Consider the following 23,490-nt stretch of genomic DNA (forward strand, 5'->3'; position numbering starts at 1 on the left):
CCTGCACAGAAACAAAATAACCCACCCAAATCTAATTCTCTCTGCAAATGTTATATCTGCCCCCCCTGCAGTGCACATGGTTTTGACCAACTGCTAAAAACTTTCCTGCTGCGATCAACTTGGAATTACCCCCAATATATTGTTGGTCACCAAAATGCTGCACTGTACTACTATATATACTGCTCACAAAAATGCAGCACAGATATGGAATGGATACTTTCAGTGACATGGAGCTGCAAGATACAGCAATGGCCTACTGTACTGTACATCTATATACTGTTCAGGGACGTGCAGTCAGGGGAGGCAGGGGAGGCAATGCCTCCCCTGTCATTAATAATTAAAATAATATAAAGAAGATACATATGACACATATTCTGTGTCATAAGTAATTTCTTTATCTTATCCTAATCATTTTAAGCCTATAAAGTAGTTCGGGAGGCACTGATAACAGTGCCTCCCATTAACTGTAGGAACTGCTTCAAGCTGGAGGGGCGGGGCCAAGTACTGGGCTGTCAAAGCCCATTGAAAATAGGAGCAGAAAGCGGCACTTATCCAAGTGCCTCGTTGACAGGGTAAACCCGTCCCTGTCAGCGAGGCATATGTGATTGGACAGCGGATCCAGTGCTGGATCCGCTCGTCCAATCACCCGAAGAGGCAGCAGGACCCGGCGCCCAGCTCAGTTACAGTAGCGGGGTGAAGAGGCAGCGGGACCCGGAGTTGAAGCCAGGGCCAGCTGCGCAGACCGAGGAGGGCGCTGCTGTGGACCTACATCGCCGCAGCCGCCCGTTGTGTCTGGATGCCGCTGGTTGACGGGTGTCCTCCTGCTCCCAGCCCTCCCGCGATGCTAGGGAACTGGGGAAGACAGTGGCGGATTGCCGCCCCCCCCTCCTGTCGGAAATGTGCCTTCAGCGGCGTGACCTCCCGCTCCCAGCCCTCCCGCGATGACAGGGAACTGGGGGAGACAGTGGCGGATTGCCGCTCCCCCCCCCCACCTCCTGTCGGAAATGTGCCTTCAGCGGTGTGACCTCCTGCTCCCAGCCCTCCCGCGATGACAGGTAACTGTTGGAGACAGTTGCGGATTGCCCTCCCCACTGTCGTCTGGGAAGGGTCCCACAGCCCCAGCCCATGGTGTCAATGTGCAAAAGGGGACCCTGAAGGGGCCATGGCTGCCCGCTGCTGCACTACTGGAGCAGGTACCGCCCGCTGCTCACCGCCGCCAGTCGCCCACCACTCACCGCCGCCCGTCACCATCCGCAACAAATGGCAGTCAGAGGGACCTCACCGCCACTGCCCATGGGTGCCTCCGCCGACCACAGTAATGTAATGTTCCCCTGCTGTCACCCTCTCTCCCTGTAGTTACTGTCCCTGTCCCTATTGTCACTCTCTCTCTCCCTGCTGTCACTGTCGTCACTCTCTCTCTCCCTGCTGTCACTGTCATCACTCTCTCTCTCCCTGCTGTCACTGTCGTCACTCTCTCTCTCCCTGCTGTCACTGTCGTCACTCACTCTCTCCCTGCTGTCACTGTCGTCATTCTCTCTATCCCTGCTGTCACTGTCGTCACTCTCTCTCTCTCTCCCTGTTGTTACGCTCGTCACTCTCGCTCTCCCTGCTGTCACTGTCATCACTCACTCTCTCCCTGTGGTCACTCTCTCTCCCTGTCCCTGCTGTCACTCTGGCTGTCCCTGCTGTCACAATTTCAGCTTATTCAGTGTGCTACAATGTGAATTTCAGCTCATTCAGTTTGCTACAAGGTGAATTTCGGCTCATTCAGTGTGCTGTAATGTGAATTTCGGCTCATTCAGTGTGCTACAATGTGAGTTTCGGCTCATTCAGTGTGCTGTAATGTGAATTTCGGCTCATTTAGTGTGCTACAATGTGAATTTCGGCTCGTTCACTGTGCTACAATGTGAATTTTGGCTCATTCAGTGTGCTACAATGTTAGTTTCGGCTCATTCAGTGTGCTACAATGTGAGTTTCGGCTCATTCAGTGTGCTACAATGTGAGTTTCGGTTCATTCAGTGTGCTATAATGTGAATTTCGGCTCCTACCATGTGCTATAATGTGAATTTCAGCTCGTACCGTAAGCTATAAGGTGAAAGGGACACCCCTTTTGGGTGACCACGTCCCCTTTTCTGGAGCACGTGCGTGCCTTCGGCGTGCATAATTGTGTCCTTGTCTTTTCCATACACCCACTTCAAAATTTCCACTTCGACCACTATAAATATATATATATATATATATATATATTCTCAGTGCCTCCCCAGCCAGTGACCTCACCGCACGCCACTGATACTGTTGGACACCAAAATGCTGCACTGTACTACTATATATACTGCTCACAAAAATGCAGCACAGATATGGAATGGATACTTGCAGTGACACAGAGCTGCAAGATACAGCAATGGCCTACTGTACTGTACAACTATATACGGTTGGTCACCAAAATGCTGCACTTTACTACTATATATACTGCTCACAAAAATGCAGCACAGATTTGGAATGGATACTTGCAGTGACACGGAGCTGCAAGATACAGCAATGGCCTACTGTACTGTACAACTATATACTGTTGGTCACCAAAATTCTGCACTGTACTACTATATATACTGCTCACAAAAATGCAGCACAGATATAGAATGGATACTTGCAGTGACACAGAGCTACAAGTTACAGCAATGGCCTACTGTACTGTACAACTATATACTGTTGGTCACCAAAATGCAGCACACTGAGCACAGATATTTGCAGCACACTGAGCACAGATATGGAGCTTTTCAGGCAGAAAATGTAGATATTTGCAGCACACTGAGCACATTTATTTGCAACACGCTGAGCACAGATACTTGCAGCACACTCAGTGGCACACCCAGGGGGGGTGTCCGAGTACCCAGAAACCCCCCTCCACTAAAAAAAAAAAAAAAAAAAAAAAAAAAATTTTTTTTTTTTTTTTTTTTTTTTTTAGCTGCATGAGTATTATTAATGACTGTCTAGCATCCTCTGCAGCCTGCTGTCTTCCTGGTGGCACTTGCAAGTGCAATAAAAGTTTACTTTATTTTAATTATAGTACATATATATCCATGTGCATACATATATACACATGTATATACATACATATAAACACACACACCACATATGATATATATATACATGTATATATATATGTGTACTGTATGTGTGTGTGTGTGTGTGTGTGTGTGTGTGTGTGTGTGTGTGTACATATATATATATATATATATATATATAAAGCAGGGAAGTCCCGCACTCTCACCCAACACAGGTAACTGCTGGGGTGCCAATCAAAGCCTGGCCCAATATGGGGTCAGACTCATAGTACAATACAGAGTACATCCACCAGAGTGGAAGACAGATAGCACTCTCCAGACTTGCTTAATAAATGCCAAAAAAATGTATTCAAAAAATAATGATGGTTCCTTAAGTGTCCATAACAAACAGAAATTGAAAGGGCTCACCAACGTTTCGGTCCCGTGCTGGGACCTTTTTCAAGGTAATAGCAAATTAGAAAATAGTCCAATATAGTCACCGCATCATCAGAGAAGTAGACAAGGAACCAGGAGCACTGCAATATGCCAGGAGCACTGCATATTGCAGTGCTCCTGGTTCCTTGTCTACTTCTCTGATGACGCGGTGACTATATTGGACTATTTTCTAATTTGCTATTACCTTGAAAAAGGTCCCAGCACGGGACCGAAACGTTGGTGAGCCCTTTCAATTTCTGTTTGTTATGGACACTTAAGGAACCATCATTATTTTTTGAATACATTTTTTTGGCATTTATTAAGCAAGTCTGGAGAGTGCTATCTGTCTTCCACTCTGGTGGATGTACTCTGTATTATATATATAATAAGAATTTACTTACCGATAATTCTATTTCTCGTAGTCCGTAGTGGATGCTGGGACTTCCGTAAGGACCATGGGGAATAGTGGCTCCGCAGGAGACTGGGCACAAAAGTAAAAGCTTCAGACTAGCTGGTGTGCACTGGCTCCTCCCCCTATGACCCTCCTCCAAGCCTAAGTTAGGATACTGTGCCCGGACGAGCGTACATAATAAGGAAGGATTTTGAATCCCGGGTAAGACTCATACCAGCCACACCAATCACACCGTACAACCTGTGATCTGAACCCAGTTAACAGTATGATAAACGTAGGAGCCTCTGAAAAGATGGCTCACAACAATAAGCAACCCGATTTTTTTGTAACAATAACTATATACAAGTATTGCAGACAATCCGCACTTGGGATGGGCGCCCAGCATCCACTACGGACTACGAGAAATAGAATTATCGGTAAGTAAATTCTTATTTTCTCTGACGTCCTAGTGGATGCTGGGACTTCCGTAAGGACCATGGGGATTATACCAAAGCTCCCAAACGGGCGGGAGAGTGCGGATGACTCTGCAGCACCGAATGAGAGAACTCCAGGTCCTCCTCAGCCAGGGTATCAAATTTGTAGAATTTAGCAAACGTGTTTGCCCCTGACCAAGTAGCTGCTCGGCAAAGTTGTAAAGCCGAGACCCCTCGGGCAGCCGCCCAAGATGAGCCCACTTTCCTTGTGGAATGGGCTTTTACAGATTTTGGCTGTGGCAGGCCTGCCACAGAATGTGCAAGCTGAATTGTACTACAAATCCAACGAGCAATCGTCTGCTTAGAAGCAGGAGCACCCAGCTTGTTGGGTGCATACAGGATAAACAGCGAGTCAGATTTTCTGACTCCAGCCGTCCTGGAAACATATATTTTCAGGGCCCTGACTACGTCCAGCAACTTGGAGTCCTCCAAGTCCCTAGTCGCCGCAGGTACCACAATTGGCTGGTTCATGTGAAACGCTGAAACAACCTTAGGGAGAAATTGAGGGCGAGTCCTCAGTTCTGCCCTGTCTGAATGAAAAATTAGGTAAGGGCTTTTATATGATAAAGCCGCCAATTCAGAGACACGCCTGGCTGATGCCAGGGCTAACAGCATGACCACTTTCCAAGTGAGATATTTCAATTCCACAGTGGTGAGTGGTTCAAACCAATGTGATTTTAGGAGACTCAACACTACATTGAGATCCCAAGGTGCCACTGGAGGCACAAAAGGAGGCTGTATATGCAGTACCCCCTTGACAAACGTCTGAACTTCAGGCACTGAAGCCAGTTCTTTTTGGAAGAAGATTGACAGGGCCGAAATTTGAACCTTAATGGACCCTAATTTTAGGCCCATAGATAGTCCTGTTTGCAGGAAATGCAGGAAACGACCCAGTTGAAATTCCTCTGTAGGGGCCTTCTTGGCCTCACACCACGCAACATATTTTCGCCAAATGCGGTGATAATGTTTTGCGGTTACATCCTTTCTGGCCTTGACCAAGGTAGGGATGACTTCATCTGGAATGCCTTTTTCCTTCAGGATCCGGCGTTCAACCTCCATGCCGTCAAACGCAGCCGCGGTAAGTCTTGAAACAGACAAGGTCCCTGCTGGAGCAGGTCCTTTCTGAGAGGTGGAGGCCACGGGTCCTCCGTGAGCATCTCTTGCAGTTCCGGGTACCAAGTTCTTCTTGGCCAATCCGGAGCCACGAGTATAGTACTTACTCCTCTCCTTCTTATGATTCTCTGTACTTTGGGTATGAGAGGCAGAGGAGGGAACACATACACCGACTGGTACACCCACGGTGTTGCCAGAGCGTCCACCGCTATTGCCTGAGGGTCCCTTGACCTGGCGCAATATCTGTCCAGTTTTTTGTTGAGACGGGACGCCATCATGTCCACCTTTGGTTTTTCCCAACGGTTTACAATCACTTGGAAGACTTCTGGGTGAAGTCCCCACTCCCCCGGGTGGAGGTCGTGTCTGCTGAGGAAGTCTGCTTCCCAGTTGTCCACTCCCGGAATGAACACTGCTGACAGTGCTACCACATGATTTTCCGCCCAGCGGAGAATCCTTGCAGCTTCTGCCATTGCCCTCCTGCTTCTTGTGCCGCCCTGTCTGTTGACGTGGGCGACTGCCGTGATGTTGTCCGATTGGATCAATACCGACTGACCCTGAAGCAGAGGCCTTGCTTGACTTAGGGCATTGTAAATGGCCCTTAGTTCCAGGATATTTATGTGAAGAGACGTTTCCATGCTTGACCACAAGCCCTGGAAATTTCTTCCCTGTGTGACTGCTCCCCAGCCTCTCAGACTGGCATCCGTGGACACCAGCATCCAATCCTGAATGCCGAATCTGCGGCCCTCTAGAAGATGAGCACTCTGTAACCACCACAGGAGAGACACCCTTGTCCTTGGAGATAGGGTTATCCGCTGATGCATCTGAAGATGCGATCCGGACCATTTGTCCAGCAGATCCCACTGAAAAGTTCTTGCATGGAATCTTCCGAATGGAATTGCTTCGTAAGAAGCCACCATTTTTCCCAGGACTCTCGTGCATTGATGCACTGACACTTGGCCTGGTTTTAGGAGGTTCCTGACTAGCTCGGATAACTCCCTGGCCTTCTCCTCCAGGAGAAACACCTTTTTCTGGACTGTGTCCAGAATCATCCCCAGGAACAGTAGACGTGTTGTTGGAATCAGCTGTGATTTTGGGATATTTAGAATCCACCCGTGCTGACGTAGCACTACCTGAGACAGTGCTACTCCGAACTCTAACTGTTCCCTGGATCTTGCCCTTATCAGGAGATCGTCCAAGTAAGGGATAATTAAGACGCCTTCTCTTCGAAGAAGAATCATCATTTCGGCCATTACCTTGGTAAAGACCCGGGGTGCCGTGGACAATCCAAACGGCAGCGTCTGAAACTGATAATGACAGTTCTGTAACACAAACCTGAGGTACCCTTGGTGAGAAGGGTAGATTGGGACATGGAGGTAAGCATCCTTGATGTCCAGAGACACCATATAGTCCCCTTCTTCCAGGTTCGCTATCACTGCTCTGAGTGACTCCATCTTGAATTTGAACCTTTTTATGTAAGTGTTCAATGATTTCAGATTTAAAATCGGTCTCACCGAGCCGTCCGGCTTCGGTACCACAAACAGCGTGGAATAATACCCCTTTTCCTGTTGTAGGAGGGGTACCTTGATTATCACCTGCTGGAAATACAGCTTGTGAATAGCTTCCAATACTGCCTCCCTGTCGGAGGGAGACGTTGGTAGAGCAGACTTCAGGAACCGGCGAGGGGGAGACGTCTCGAATTCCAGTTTGTACCCCTGAGATACTACCTGCAGGATCCAGGGGTCCACTTGCGAGTGAGCCCACTGCGCGTTGAAATTTTTGAGACGGGCCCCTACCGTGCCTGAGTCCGCTTGTAAAGCCCCAGCGTCATGCTGAAGACTTGGCAGAAGCGGGGGAGGGCTTCTGCTCCTGGGAAGAGGCTGCCTGGTGCAGTCTTTTTCCTCTTCCTCTGCCCCGGGGCAGAAATGAGTGGCCTTTTGCTCGCTTGTTCTTATAGGAACGAAAGGACTGAGTTTGAAAAGACGGTGTCTTTTTCTGCTGAGAGGTGACCTGGGGTAAAAAGGTGGACTTTCCAGCCGTTGCCGTGGCCACCAGGTCTGATAGACCGACCCCAAATAACTCCTCCCCTTTATACGGCAATACTTCCATATGTCGTTTGGAATCTGCATCACCTGACCACTGTCGCGTCCATAACGCCCTTCTGGCAGAAATGGACATCGCACTTACTCTTGATGCCAGGGTGCAAATATCCCTCTGTGCATCACGCATATATAGTAATGCATCCTTTAAATGCTCTATAGTTAATAAAATACTGTCCCTATCCAGGGTATCAATATTTTCAGTCAGGGAATCCGACCAAGCCGCTCCAGCGCTGCACATCCAGGCTGAGGCGATTGCTGGTCGCAGTATAACACCAGTATGTGTGTATATACCTTTTAGGATATTTTCCAGCCTTCTATCAGCTGGTTCCTTGAGGGCGGCCGTATCAGGAGACGGTAACGCCACTTGTTTTGATAAGCGTGTGAGCGCCTTATCTACCCTAGGGGGTGTTTCCCAACGTGCCCTAACCTCTGGCGGGAAAGGGTATAGTGCCAATAATTTGTTAGAAATCAGCAGTTTTTTCTCTGGGGAAACCCACGCTTTTGATTCAGGAAAAACTACTGGTAGTTTTTTCACACCCCACATAATACCCTTTTTTGTGGTACTTGTAGTGTCAGAAATGTTCAATGCCTCCTTCATTGCCGTGATCATGTAACGTGTGGCCCTATTGGACATTACGTTTGTCTCCTCACCGTCGACACTGGATTCAGTATCCGTGTCTGGGTCTGTGTCGACCATCTGAGGTAACGGGCGTTTTAGCGCCCCTGACGGTGTCTGAGACGCCTGAACAGGCACTAACTGATTTGCCGGCTGTCTCATGTCGTCAACAGTTTTTTGCAAAGTGCTGACATTGTCACGTAATTCTTTAAATACGACCATCCAGTCAGGTGTCGACTCCCTAGGGGGTGACATCACTAACACGGGCAATTGCTCTGCTTCCACATCATTTTCCTCCTCATACATGTCGACACAGTCGTACCGACACCCAGCACACACACAGGGAATGCTCTGATAGAGGACAGGACCCCACTAGCCCTTTGGGGAGACAGAGGGAGAGTTTGCCAGCACACACCAGAGCGCTATATATATGCAGGGATAACCTTATATAAGGGTTACTCCCTTTTATAGCTGCTGTATTATATATTAGCTGCCAATAGTGCCCCCCCTCTCTTGTTTTACCCTGATTCTTGTAGCAGGACTGCAGGGGAGAGTCAGGGAGCCTTCCTTCCAGCGGAACTGTGAGGGAAAATGGCGCTCGTGTGCTGAGGAGATAGGCTCCGCCCCCTTCTCGGCGGCCTTTTCTCCCGCTTTTTTCAGGAAAACTGGCAGGGGTTAAATGCATCCATATAGCCCAGGAGCTATATGTGATGCATTTCTTTTGCCATATAAGGTTTTTATAGTGTTTTATTGCGTCTCAGGGCGCTCCCCCCCAGCGCCCTGCACCCTCAGTGACCGGAGTGTGAAGTGTGCTGAGAGCAATGGCGCACAGCTGCAGTGCTGTGCGCTACCTTATTTGAAGACAGGGACGTCTTCTGCCGCCGCTTTCTCCGGACCTCTTCGCTCTTCTGGCTCTGTAAGGGGGCCGGCGGCGCGGCTCCGGGACCCATCCAGGCTGAACCTGTGATCGTCCCTCTGGAGCTAATGTCCAGTAGCCAAGAAGCCCAATCCACTCTGCAGTCAGGTGAGTTCGCTTCTTCTCCCCTTAGTCCCACGCAGTGGCGTAACTAGAAATTTTTCTCCCCCAAGCCAAAAAATTCTTCGGCGCCCCCCCCCATAATTGGCACTAGGAAAGGGACAAACATGTGCGCGCCGAAGGCGCGCGGCGCCAAAAAGGGGCGTGGTTTTGTTTAAATGGGCGCGGCTTCGCATAAAGAGGCGTGGCATTGCAGGAATAGACTACCTTATACCCCAGTTTTGCAACCTGCACGCCCAGACGTTAGCCACCACAGGAAAGAAAAATAATACTGATTCATGCCCCTTCCATTATTTGTCATTTTTCCTCCTTATAGTAATGCCCAGTATACATTATGCCACATACTGCAAAGGCCCTCAGACATTATGCCACACACAATAATGCACATGACACAATATGCACACACCGTAATGCCCCCGACACATTATGCCACACACCGCAATGTCCGTGATACATTATGACACACACCGCAATGTCCGTGATACATTATGACACACACTGCAATGAACCTGAGACATTATACCACATACCACAATGCCCATGATATAGTATACCACACACCGCAATGTCCGTGATACATTATGACACACACCGCAATGTCCGTGATACATTATGACACACACTGCAATGAACCTGAGACATTATACCACATACCACAATGCCCATGATATAGTATACCACACACCGCAATGTCCGTGATACATTATGACACACACCGCAATGCCCGTTATACATTATGCCACACTGCAATGACCCTGAGACATTATACCACATACCACAATGCCCGTGATATAGTATACAGACACCGTGATGCCTGACACATTATGCCACACACCGCAATGCCCATTATACATTATGCCACACACTGCAATGACCCTGAGACATTATACCACATACCACAATGCCCGTGATCTAGTATACCATACACCGTAATGCCTGTGACACATACCGCAATGCCCGCTATACCCTATGCCACACTGCAATGCCCCTGAGACATTATACCACATACCACAATGCCCGTGATATAGTTTGCCACACACCGTAATGCCTGTGACACATTCTGACACACACCGCAATGTCCGTGATACATTATGCCACACACCGTAATGCCCATTACACATTAAGTCCTACATTAAGGCTTCTAATTACTTTTAAATTACCTGCTCGTTGCCAGGGGTTTCATGCTCTTGGTTCCATGCACGGTGCCAGGGGTTTTCATGCTCAGGGTGTCATGCTCGTTGCCAGGTGTTTCATGCACTCGGTGTCATGCTCGTTGCCAGGGGTTTCATGCACTGGGTGTCATGCTCATTGCTAGGGGGTAGTGCTTGTTGCTAGGGCTGTGCTCCCAGTGCCACATATGTCCTCAGTGCCAGATATTCCCCCACGGTGCCAGGTACTCACATGCCCCCAGTGCCAAATATAGCCTCTCCCCCCAGTGCCACATATGCCCCCAGTGCCAGATATTCCCCCACAATGCCAGGTGCTCACGTGCCCCCAGTGCCAAATATAGCCCCCCATGTGCCAGGTACACATACAGTGCCATATATGCCCCCTCAGTGCCCCCCCAGTGCCATATATGCCCCCTCAGTGCCTCCCCAGTGCCATATATGCCCCCTCAGTGCCCCCCAGTGCCATATATGCCCCCTCAGTACCCCCCAGTGCCATATATGCCCCCTCAGTGCCCCCCCAGTGTCATATATGCCCCCTCAGTGCCCCACCAGTGCCATATATGCCCCCTCAGTGCCATATATGCCCCCTCAGTGCCTCCCCAGTGCCATATATGCCCCCTCAGTGCCATCTATGCCCCCTCAGTGCCCCCCAGTGCCATATATGCCCTCAGTGCCCCCCAGTGCCATATATGCCCCCTCAGTGCCATATATGCCCCCTCAGTGCCCCCCGCAGTGCCCCCCGCAGTGCCATATATGCCCCCTCAGTGCCATATATGACCCCTCTGTGCCCCCCCAGTGCCATATATGCCCCCTCAGTGCCCCCAGTGCCATATATGCCCCCTCAGTGCCATATATGCCCCTCAGTGCCACCCCAGTGCCATATATGCCCCCTCAGGCCATATATGCCCCCTCAGTGCCCCCCCCCTGTTCCATATATGCCCCCTCAGTGCCCCCCCAGTGCCATATATGCATACCTCCCGCAGTGTCCCGCGATGGGGGGGGCAGTTGGGAGGCTCCTACAGTCACTGCTCTGCATAGCAGAGCAGTAGTGAATAGACGCTGTGCGCATGCGCACAGCGTTTATTCAGCGCAGACAGTGGGAGAGAGGGCATGCCAGCAGCTCACAGAGCGCTGGGCATGCCCCCTCAGTGACGAAACGGGGGCGTGGCCCGCGATCGCGGGTCCTCCGCGAAGCCACGCCCCCTTTTCATAGGACACGCCCCCAACACGCCGGAGACTCAGAGGGACACAGGAGAGGCGCACGCTGTGCCCTCCGTGTCCCTACTTCACAGGGGGGGGCTAGTGACAACAGATTGACATGCGGACGTTCGTCCGCATGTCAATCTGCTCTAAATCAGTGGCGGCGCCCCCGCAGCCCCTCGCCCCCAAGCCACCGCGAGGGCTGCGGGGGCAGTAGTTACGCCACTGGTCCCACGATGCAGTGAGCCTGTTGCCAGCAGGTCTCACTGAAAATAAAAAAACCTATTTAAAACTTTTACTCTAAGCAGCTCTGGAGAGCTACCTAGCATGCACCCTTCTCGGCCGGGCACAAAAATCTAACTGAGGCTTGGAGGAGGGTCATAGGGGGAGGAGCCAGTGCACACCAGCTAGTCTAAAGCTTTTACTTTTGTGCCCAGTCTCCTGCGGAGCCGCTATTCCCCATGGTCCTTACGGAAGTCCCAGCATCCACTAGGACGTCAGAGAAATATATATATATATATATGTATGCATGTTTAATATGCTATGTATATGTGTATATGTATGTGTGTGTGTGTGTGTGTGTATGTATATACCGTTTATACTCGAGTATAAGTCGACCCGAATATAAGCCGAGGCACCTAATTCTACCACAAAAACCTGGGAAAACTTATTGACTCGAGTATAAGCCTAGGGTGGGAAATGCAGCTCTAGCCGTACACAGCCCTCAGTGCCAGATATGCCCTCATACTGCCAGATATGCCCCCACAGTGCCAGATATTCCCTCATACTGCCAGATATGCCCACACAGTGCCAGATATGCCCTCATACTGCCAGATATGCCCCCCCCCACAGTGCCAGATATGCCCTCATACTGCCAGATATGCCCCCACAGTGCCAGATATGCCCTCATACTGCCAGATATGCCCCTCATGCTGCCAGATATGTCCCCTCATGCTGCCAGATATGCCCCCTCATGCTGCCAGATAAGCCCCTCATGCTGCCAGATATGTCCCCTCATGCTGCCAGATAAGCCCCTCATGCTGCCAGATATGCCCCCTCATGCTGCCAGATAAGCCCCTCATGCTGCCAGATATGTCCCCTCATGCTGCCAGATATGCCCCCTCATGCTGCCAGATAAGCCCCTCATGCTGCCAGATATGCCCCCTCATGCTGCCAGATAAGCCCCTCATGCTGCCAGATAAGCCCCTCATGCTGCCAGATATGCCCCCTCATGCTGCCAGATATGCTCCCTCCCCAAGTGCCAGATATGCCCCACAGTACTGTTACTTACCCCTCCGTCGATCCCGCGCTGTCTTCTGGAGGGACACGAAGTGCACAGCACGCGCCTCTCCTGTGTCCCTCCTGCATCTTCGGCGGCCGCGGCAGGTCTATTAAAGGAAGTGCCGGTTCGTGATCAGAGGTCACGAACGGGTACTTCCTTTAATAGAACCGCCGCTGCTGCCGCCGGAGATGCAGGAGGGACACAGGAGAGCCGCGCGCTGTGCGCTTCGTGTCCCTCCTTCACACTGCTCTGCCTCTGCCTGTCACTGACTCGAGTATAAGCCGAGGTGGCTTTTTCAGCACAAAAAGAAGTGCTGAAAAAGTCGGCTTATACTCGAGTATATACAGTATATATATATGTGTAGATATATATATATATATATAAACCACACACACACACACACACACACACACACACACACACACACACACACACACACACACACAGACACACAGACACACTAGTTTTACGGACCCAGTATATACTGGGACACCTCAGTCCCCACCCCCATGATTGGCTCCGCCCAGTTCTGGAAACCCCCCCATGCAAATCCTGCGTTTGCCACTGACACTGAGCACTGATATGGAGCTTTTTTTAGGCAGAGAACATAGCCACGTCCTCTCCGTTCAATCTCCAATGCACGAGTGAAAATGGTGGCGACGTGCGGATCTTTATATAGAATATGAATCTTGCGAGAATCCAACAGCGGGATGATGACGTTCGGCCGCGTTCGGGTTAACCGAGCAAGGCGAGAGGATCCGAGGCTGCCTCGGACCAGTGTAAAATAGGTGAAGTTCGGGGGGGATCGGATCTCGATGAACCGAACCCACTCATCTCTACCTGTAATTCATTGTCAACTTGTCGTGGTGTACGGTGATAACGTCATGTCATGGAAACAGATTTGGGTTTGGTGCTCTGCCTGTGGTGGATGGGATTGGCCAGCCAGCTTGCTGCTCATCTTGAACGTCTGTGCTGTCGTTATCAAAGGCAGTCCACCAAATCCAAACCTGTTCCATGACATGACATCACCATACACCGCGACAAGTTGGCGATGAATGTCAGCAGCTGATGTTCCCTTTTAGACCCTGAAATCTGATCACACTATGCACATCAATGTGTGACCATGTTTCCGCCAGCCCCCGCCATCTTACACCTGATGTTGGGACAGTATGACTGATATGAGGCATAGTCTGATGGGCGTGAGGGGAAGCAGTAGTCTACCTGCTCTGGTCTGGGGGAAAATTAGAATTAAATATAGAAAATATGTTACCAGAGGAGTACCCCAGGGATCTGTACTTGAACCAGTGCTTTTTAATATCTTTATTGGTGACATTACAAATGGCATTAAAAGGAAAGTATGGCTTTTGCAGATGACACAAAGGTATGCAACAGGGTAAACACACCAGGTGGGGTAAAACAAATGATTGAGGATCTAAGTAGACTAGAGGAATGGTCAAGAGTGTGGCAATTAAAGTTTAATGCCAAAAAATTCAAAATCATGCACTTGGGTCTCAAAAATCCAAAGGCTATAGTATTAATGACACTATACTGGAAACTACTGAAGAGGAAAGAGATCTAGAAGTCATTATTTCAGGTGACTTAAAGGCAGGTAAGCAATGTAACAAAACAATGAGGAAGGTTAGTCAGATGCTTGGCTGCATTGAGCGAGGAATCAGCAGCAGAAAGAAAGGAGTAATAATGCCACTGTATAGGTCATTGGTACGGCCTCATCTAGAATACTGTGTTCCATTCTGGAGGCCAAATCTTCAAAAGAATAGTAATACATTCGAGACTGTACAAAGAAGGGCAACTAAAATGGTGCATGGCCTACATCACAAAACATACCCAGAAAGACTAAAAAATCTCAATATGTATAGTTTGCAGCAGAGATGGGAAAGGGGGACATGATACAAACTTTCAAATATATCAAGGGTTTTAACAAAGTTCAGGAGGGAAACATTCTCCAAATGAAGAGAAGCAATAGGACACGAGGACGTGCACTGAGGCTGGAGGAAGGGAGGTTCAGGGGAAATTTGAGGAAAAATGACTTCACAGAAAGGGTAGTGGACAAGTGGAATAGCCTCCCATCAGAGGTGGAAGAGGCTAAGACAGTAGAGCAATTTAAACATGCATGGGATAGACATAAGGATATCCTTACAAAGAAATAAGGATCAAATAAGTTTTGAGATAAAAATATAGTTAAAAAAAGGGGGCAGATGAGATGGGCCAAGTGGTTCTTATCTGCCGTCAAATTCTATGTTTCTATGTTTAACATTACACATGTGAGAGGTCTTGTTACCTTACTTACTGAATCACCCTCGTATATACAATTATTTGCATTTCTCAAAAAGACCACTAGGAGTATTATATATAAATATGATAAAAATAGGTTACTGTATTACTGTACTGTGGTGATAATAATCATGGAAATATAAACAAGATATTGAGACAAGTGTAAACTTCATCAAATTTAAATTTTCTCATCAGAAAGGACGACCCTTTGAACTGGCTGTAGACGCTGGCTGTGGTACAGGAAGATCAACCCGGCCTCTGGCAGAACATTTCTGTAAAGTGATTGGAATAGATATAAGTGAGAGCCAGATAAATGAAGCAAGAAAATGTACACCACAAGAGAACATCACTTATCAGTGAGTATAAAGTTTCTGTTGGCTGATATTAGCCTACATTTATACAGCAGGGGAATAGAGGAAAGCACTTATCTACAACAGAGGCAAACAGACATATTAGCTGGAAAAGGGTAATCTTTATTTAATAATTTATTAAAAAAAGGAAAAAGTATGATTGCAAAAATAGAAAGAATGGCCCCACAGAGTGTATGTAGTATCACCATCTTGCTCAAATAACCCAATAACAGGTGTACATCAGGGGGCTAACTGCCAGCACATCACCAACAACACCTTAAATGGAGCTACCTGCCATCCCATCACCAACAACTCAAGGCTTAGACGCGGCTAACTGCCAGCCCATCACCAACAACACCAAGTTTAGATGGAGCTACAGGATCTGCCAGCCCATCGCCAACAACACCTTAGAATGAGCTACCTGCCAGCCCATCGCCAACAACACCTTAGAATGAGCTACCTGCCAGCCCATCGCCAACAACACCTTAGAATGAGCTACCTGCCAGCCCATCGCCAACAACACCTTAGAATGAGCTACCTGCCAGCCCATCACCAACAACACCTTAGATGGAGCTACCTGCCAGCCCATCACCAACAACACCTTAGATGGAGCTACATGCCAGCCCATCACCAACAACACCTTAGATGGAGCTACCTGCCAACTCATCACCAACAACACCAGGTTTAGATGGAGCTACATGCCAGCCCATCACCAACATTACAAAGCTTATACAGTATAGTGGACAACTGCCTGCCCATCACCATCAACTATAGGCTTAAATGGGGACCAGCTCCAGCTCATCACCAACAACTCACAATATCTAAGCTCCCCTGCCAATGTTACACAAAAATGTCCACTGGGACTGGTGGTGTCGCTGACAACAGTATTGTAAAATAAGCACCTTAAGATCTACAGCGTGACAAAAAACTCCATCCTTTAACTGTAATAGGACTCACAAATCAGATCATAAATACAGGGGGCACTCCTTACATTATTAACCCATGCTCCTAAATGTATTTTGACAGTCTAGTAGTTTAAATTGCATTGGGCATATAAAATGCTTTCTGTCTTCCATATTGCATCAAATAAGAAAAGAGCTAATGCCTCGGGTGCTAAAGTAATCCACAATAAAGCAGTTGTCAAATGTAGATTGTGTAATTGCAACAACAATGGGGCTAATTCAGTTTTTGTACAGCGGGTGATCAGGTCTGAACTGCGCATGTGCAGGCACCGCAGGCATGCCCAGACCGTGCAGCAGAGGGCTGCGATGGCTGTGTGACGTCACATGCAGCCCCTGCAACCCGGAGAGCGATGGGTAGCTCCCTGCCAGCGTGCAGGAGCTGCGCTGGTAGGGAGCTACTCTTCAGGTACAAAAGCATTGCTGCCGTGCAATGCTTTTGTACCTGTGGGGGGGAAAGGGGGGGGGGGGAGACATGCGGAGCGGACTAACCCTGTGCCGGGCGTCCCCACACATGTCTGTGAAAGTGATCGTAGATGTGCTAAATGGAGCACATCTCTGATCAAGTCTGAATTACCCCCAATGGCAGCAGTGAATACGTAGCTAATTATATTCATATCTGGACACATTATATTATTAAACAGATGTAATGTGAGTGACATAAGAAGTCTCTATATATGGGTTCATGTTAGGAGAGAAAAGAAAGAGATTCAAGATAAAACATATACATGTTACTAAATCCCTCCAATAAGATTATCTGAAATATTTTGCATGTCTTCAGTGTGATCAAGATTAGTTGACATCACCGAGGCCAGTGCTAGGGTGTTCGGCGCCCCCCTGCAAACTATAAATTTGCGCCCTCCCACACTTTACAAAGGGACAGCGTGTGTTGAAAAAGGGATGTGGACTTACAAGGAAGGGGCGTGGCCACACAATAGTACCCCCATTTAAAACACCCCCAGTAGTGGCGCTGTTTACACATAAAGCTCCAGTTGTAGCACAGCTTACATATAACGACCTAGCAGTAGCGCCGCTTACACATAACGACCCCAGTAGTAGCGCCGCTTTAAAATAATGACCCCAGTAGTAGCACTGTTTGCACATAATAAACCCAGTAGTAGCGCAGCTTACACGTAATGCCCCCCAGTAGTAGAGCCGCTTACACATAATGAACCCTGTAGTAGTGCCGCTTACACATAATTCCCCAGTAGTAGTGCCTCTTACACATAATGCCCCAGTATTAGTGCCTCTTACACATAATGCCCCAGTAGCAGCGCAGCTTACGTGTAACACCCCCAGTAGTAGCGCCGCTTACACGCAACGCCCCAGTAGTAGCGCAGCTTACACATAATGCCCCAGTAGTAGCACAGCTTACACGTAACACCCCAGTAGTAGCGCAGCTTACACGTAACACCCCAGTAGTAGCGCAGCTTACACGTAATGCCCCAGTAGTAGCGCAGCTTACATGTAACACCCCCAGTAGTAGCGCCGCTTACACGTAATGCCCCAGTAGTAGCGCAGCTTACACGTAATGCCGCGTAGTAGCACAGCTTACACATAACAACCCAGTAGTAGCGCCGCTTACACGTAACACCCCAGTAGTAGCGCAGCTTACACGTAACGCCCCAGTAATAGCGCAGCTTACATGTAACGCCCCAGTAGAAGTGAAGCTTACACATAACGTCCACAGAAGTACAGTTTATTCACTTTCCCCTCCCCCTCCCCCGCACACATACACATACATACAGAAATTCACATACACACACACACACACACACACACACACACACACACACACACACACACACACTTTCTTACTTACTCTCAATGGCTGGCAGGATCTGGAGTGGCATGTCCACCTCTGTGCCACTGCAGTCTGCTGGTCCTGTGTAGCTCCGCACCCTCCATCCATGTAGCTCCGCCCCCTTTTCATCCGATCATAAGACACTGCCACTGTCACAGGAGGGGGAGAGGAGGCTTTAAGCTGCCGGTGCCGCTGCCTGTCATGCAGAGACAGGCACAGCAGTCGGCAGCAGTAGGGAGGCCAGGCACAGCAGCAGGGATACAGAGCAGAGAGAGCGCCTCTCTAGCCTGGCGCCTACCTGCTCTGCATCCCTTTGCTGAGCGGGTAGCGCCGGGCCTGGACATCACCATGAACATCTAACAGCACCTCTGCGCCATGAGACCAAAGTCAGAAAATATCTGTAGCAATGTGTGTACTCCGATTGGCCATTTACGGCTTTTCTTTACAGGGTCTCCTCAGTTGAGAAGATGCCATTGGAAGATGCCTCTGTGGATCTAGTTAATGCAGATACTGCTACTCATTGGTTCCCCATAGACCAATTCATTCTAGAAGTAACTCGTGTACTAAAGAACAGAGGCTGTCTGGCATTGCATTGTCTGTATCCCAAATTTACCATACAATATAAGAATTGTTCAGAGACGTTAACAAACATTTATAATGAGGTAAGAGTAGATTTTGTATGAATAAATGACATTGTCATCTCAAAATGTAATACTAATGGCACAGCACTAATTTATAGTAGAAACCTTGTCATGGTAGAACAATCAAGACAAGAAATTGTAACCATAAAATTATGCCTTTTAACAGCTGATCAGAACCACTTGGCCCACCTAGTCTGCCCATGTACACGCACACACTTATACACTAGGGTCCATTTTTGTTATTAGCCTAACTGTGTGGAGTTTATATATTCTCCCCATGCTTGCGTGGGTTTCCTCCGAGTACTCTGGTTTCCTCCTACACTCCAAAAATATACTGGTAGGTTAATTGGCTCCCAACTGAATTAACCCTAGTGTGAATGTGTGTGTGAGTACATATGGTAGGGAATATAGATTGTAAGCTTTACTGGGCAGGGACTGATGTGAATGGCCAAATATTCTCTGTAAAGCTCAGCAAAATATGTATGTGCTATATAAGTAACTGGAAAATATATATATATATATATATATAAATATATAGAGAGAGAGAAAGAGGGAGAGAGAGAGAGAGAGAGAGAGAGAGAGAGAGAGGGGAGACATCGGTGGCACTCAGGAAAAAAATACACGACAGCCTCTTTTTTAAGCCAACGTTTCAATGCAAAAGCAGATTCATCAGGGCAATACTGAACATTAAAACTAGAGATGTGCACCGGACATTTTTCGGATTTTGTGTTTTGGTTTTGGATTCGGTTCCGCGGCCGTGTTTTGAATTCGGACGCGTTTTGGCAAAACCTCACCGAAAATTTTTGGTCGGATTCGGGTGTGTTTTGGATTTGGGTGTTTTTTTTTTTTAAAAAACCCTCAAAAACAGCTTAAATCATAGAATTTGGGGGTCATTTTGATCCCATAGTATTATTAACCTCAATAACCATAATTTCCACTAATTTCCAGTCTATTCTGAACACCATACACCTCACAATATTATTTTTAGTCCTAAAATTTCCCCCGAGGTCGCTGGATGACTAAGCTAAGTGACCCAAGTGGCCGGCACAAACACCTGGCCCATCTACGAGTGGCACTGCAGTGTCAGACAGGATGGCACTTAAAAAAATTAGCCCCAAACATCACATGATGCAGAGATAAATACAAATTTTTGGGTAATTTTACTGAACTTTTGTTTTTTGGATTTGACATGCTCTCTACTATGACATAGGGCATCGGCCTTGGCAGATGATGGCATTTCATTGTCTCGGCCATGACTAGTGGCAGCAGCTTCAGCATGAGGTGGAAGTGGATCTTGATCTTTCCCTATTTTACCCTCCACATTTTTGTTCTCCATTTTTTAAAGTGTGGAATTATATGCCAATAATATATCAATAGCAATGGCCTACTGTACTGTACTATATATGTATACTGTTGGTCACCAAAATGCTGCACTGTAATACTAGAAGCTATAGAAAAGTTTATATATTATTGTATATATATATATCAGTACAGAGCAGTGTAACTGTGACACATGTGTCCTGACAAGCAGTATAGAATCTATAGAAAAGTATATATATTACTGTATATCAGTAGTAGTACAGAGAGGTGTAACTGTGACACATGTGTGTCCTGACAAGCAGTATAGAAGCTATAGAAAATGATTTAAAATTATTGTATATATCAGTACAGATACAGAACGGTGTAGCTGTGACACATGTGTCCTGACAAGCAGTATAGAAGCTATAGAAAAGTATATATATTACTGTATATCAGTAGTAGTACAGAGCGGTGTAACTGTGACACATGTGTGTCCTGACAAGCAGTATAGAAGCTATAGAAAATGATTTAAAATTATTGTATATATCAGTACAGATACAGAACGGTGTAACTGTGACACATGTGTCCTGACAAGCAGTACAGAAGCTATAGAAAAGTATATATATTACTGTATATCAGTAGTAGTACAGAGCTGTGTAACTGTGACACATGTGTGTCCTGACAAGCAGTATAGAAGCTATAGAAAATGATTTAAAATTATTGTATATATCAGTACAGATACAGAACGGTATAACTGTGACACATGTGTCCTGACAAGCAGTATAGAAGCTATAGAAAAGTATATATATTACTGTATATCAGTAGTAGTACAGAGCGGTGTAACTGTGACACATGTGTGTCCTGACAAGCAGTATAGAAGCTATAGAAAATGATTTAAAATTATTGTATATATCAGTACAGATACAGAACGGTGTAACTGTGACACATGTGTCCTGACAAGCAGTATAGAAGCTGTAGAAAACTATATATATTACTGTATATCAGTAGTAGTACAGAGCGATGTAACTGTGACACGTGTGTCCTGACATGCAGTATAGAAGCTACAGAAAAGTATATATATGACTGTATATATCAGTACAGAACGGTGTAACTGTGACCATGTGTCCTGACAAGCAGTATAGAGGCTATAGAAAAGTTTATATATTATTGTATATATCAGAACAGAGCGGTGTAACTGTGACTATGTGTCCTGACAAGCAGTATAGAAGCTATAGAAAAGTATATATATTATATACTGGTGGTCCCCAGTCCCCACAATGCAGCACACTGAGCACAGATATTTGCAGCACACTGAGCACAGATATGGAGCGTTTTCAGGCAGAGAACGTAGATATTTTCAGCACACTGAGCACAGATTATTTGCAGCACACTGAGCACAGATATTTTCAGCACACTGAGCACAGATGACGGAGCTTTTCAGGGAGAGAACACAGCCACGTCCTCTCATTTCAATATCCAAATAACGAGTGAAAATGGTGGCGACGCGCAGCTCCTTATATAGAATATGAATCTCGCAAGAATCCGACAGTGGGATGATGACGTTCAGGCGCGTTCTGGTTAACCGAGCAAGGCGGGAAGATCTGAGGCTGCCTCGGAACCATGTAAAATGGGTGAAGTTCGGGGGGGGGGGGGGGGGAGGGGGGGGTTCGGATCCCGAGGAACTGAACCCGCTCATCTCTAATTAAAACACTCACCGGTTAAATGTGCTCCCCTCTCCGCCAAAAGCCGTGCTGCTAGCTCCACTTCCGGTAGGCAGACACTCGCTGATGATGTCACCCTGTGCGCCCATCACCAAGGTAACAAGTGGTACACTAACAATACAAATAGTACAAATGTACAGTAATATATGCCATGACTACTTCTCATAACAGCATGTATACTGCGCTGATGCACTACAAAAATCTCAAAATATATAGATCGAAATACTATGAGGAAAGACCAATATGGGAACATAAAAAGCTACTCAGACCAGCTTGTTCATTCAACCCATTGTATCCAATAAGAAGATCCACTTTGCCTCCTGCTGCAACAACATCTTAGACCTATTACCACCCCTATTAAGTGGAGGAATGTGGTCAATAATTTTGTGCCTAATGGAGGTAGGTGAGTGTCCAGCCAGGGCAAAGTGTCTTGCCACCGGCTGGTCACTACCGTATGAAATATCTATTAGAGATGTGCACTTGAAATTTTTCGGGTTTTGTGTTTTGGTTTTGGGTTCGGTTCCGCGGCCGTGTTTTGGGTTCGACCGCGTTTTGGCAAAACCTCACCGAATTTTTTTTGTCGGATTCGGGTGTGTTTTGGATTCGGGTGTTTTTTTCAAAAAACACTAAAAAACAGCTTAAATCATAGAATTTGGGGGTCATTTTGATCCCAAAGTATTATTAACCTCAAAAACCATAATTTCCACTCATTTTCAGTCGATTCTGAATACCTCACACCTCACAATATTATTTTAAGTCCTAAAATTTGCACCGAGGTAGCTGTGTGAGTAAGATAAGCGACCCTAGTGGCCGACACAAACACCAGGCCCATCTAGGAGTGGCACTGCAGTGTCACGCAGGATGGCCCTTCAAAAAACACTCCCCAAACAGCACATGACGCAAAGGAAAAAAGAGGCGCAATGAGGTACCTGTGTGAGTAAGATAAGCGACCCTAGTGGCCGACACAAACACCTGGCCCATCTAGGAGTGGCACTGCAGTGTCACGCAGGATGGCCCTTCCAAAAAAGACTCCCCAAACAGCACATGACGCAAAGAAAAAAAGAAGCGCAATGAGGTAGCTGTGTGAGTAAGATAAGCGACCCTAGTGGCCGACACAAACACCTGGCCCATCTAGGAGTGGCACTGCAGTGTCACGCAGGATGGCCCTTCCAAAAAACACTCCCCAAACAGCACATGACGCAAAGAAAAAAAGAGGCGCAATGAGGTAGCTGTGTGAGTAAGATAAGCGACCCTAGTGGCCGACACAAACACCTGGCCCATCTAGGAGTTGCACTGCAGTGTCACGCAGGATGGCCCTTCCAAAAAACACTCCCCAAACAGCACATGACGCAAAGAAAAAAAGAGGCGCAATGAGGTAGCTGTGTGAGTAAGATAAGCGACCCTAGTGGCCGACACAAACACCGGGCCCATCTAGGAGTGGCACTGCAGTGTCACGCAGGATGGCCCTTCCAAAAAACACTCCCCAAACAGCACATGACGCAAAGAAAAAAAGAGGCGCAATAAGGTAGCTGTGTGAGTAAGATAAGC

General features: G+C 47.4%; 1 protein-coding gene across 1 annotated transcript in view; it reads left to right on the plus strand.

The window, feature by feature from the left end:
* The first annotated feature begins 1,094 nt into the window (after positions 1-1,094).
* LOC134944539 (uncharacterized) overlaps positions 1,095-23,490 on the plus strand; it is a 162,767-nt gene continuing 140,371 nt past the window's right edge. The window contains exons 1-3 of the mRNA XM_063933170.1: positions 1,095-1,320; positions 15,364-15,524; positions 18,730-18,943. Coding sequence (XP_063789240.1) covers positions 1,261-1,320; positions 15,364-15,524; positions 18,730-18,943 — 435 coding nt within the window. The 5' untranslated portion in view covers positions 1,095-1,260. The remainder of the gene's footprint in view (positions 1,321-15,363; positions 15,525-18,729; positions 18,944-23,490) is intronic.

This window comes from Pseudophryne corroboree, chromosome 7, assembly GCF_028390025.1.
Source record: "Pseudophryne corroboree isolate aPseCor3 chromosome 7, aPseCor3.hap2, whole genome shotgun sequence".
Taxonomy (NCBI): Eukaryota; Metazoa; Chordata; class Amphibia; order Anura; family Myobatrachidae; genus Pseudophryne; species Pseudophryne corroboree.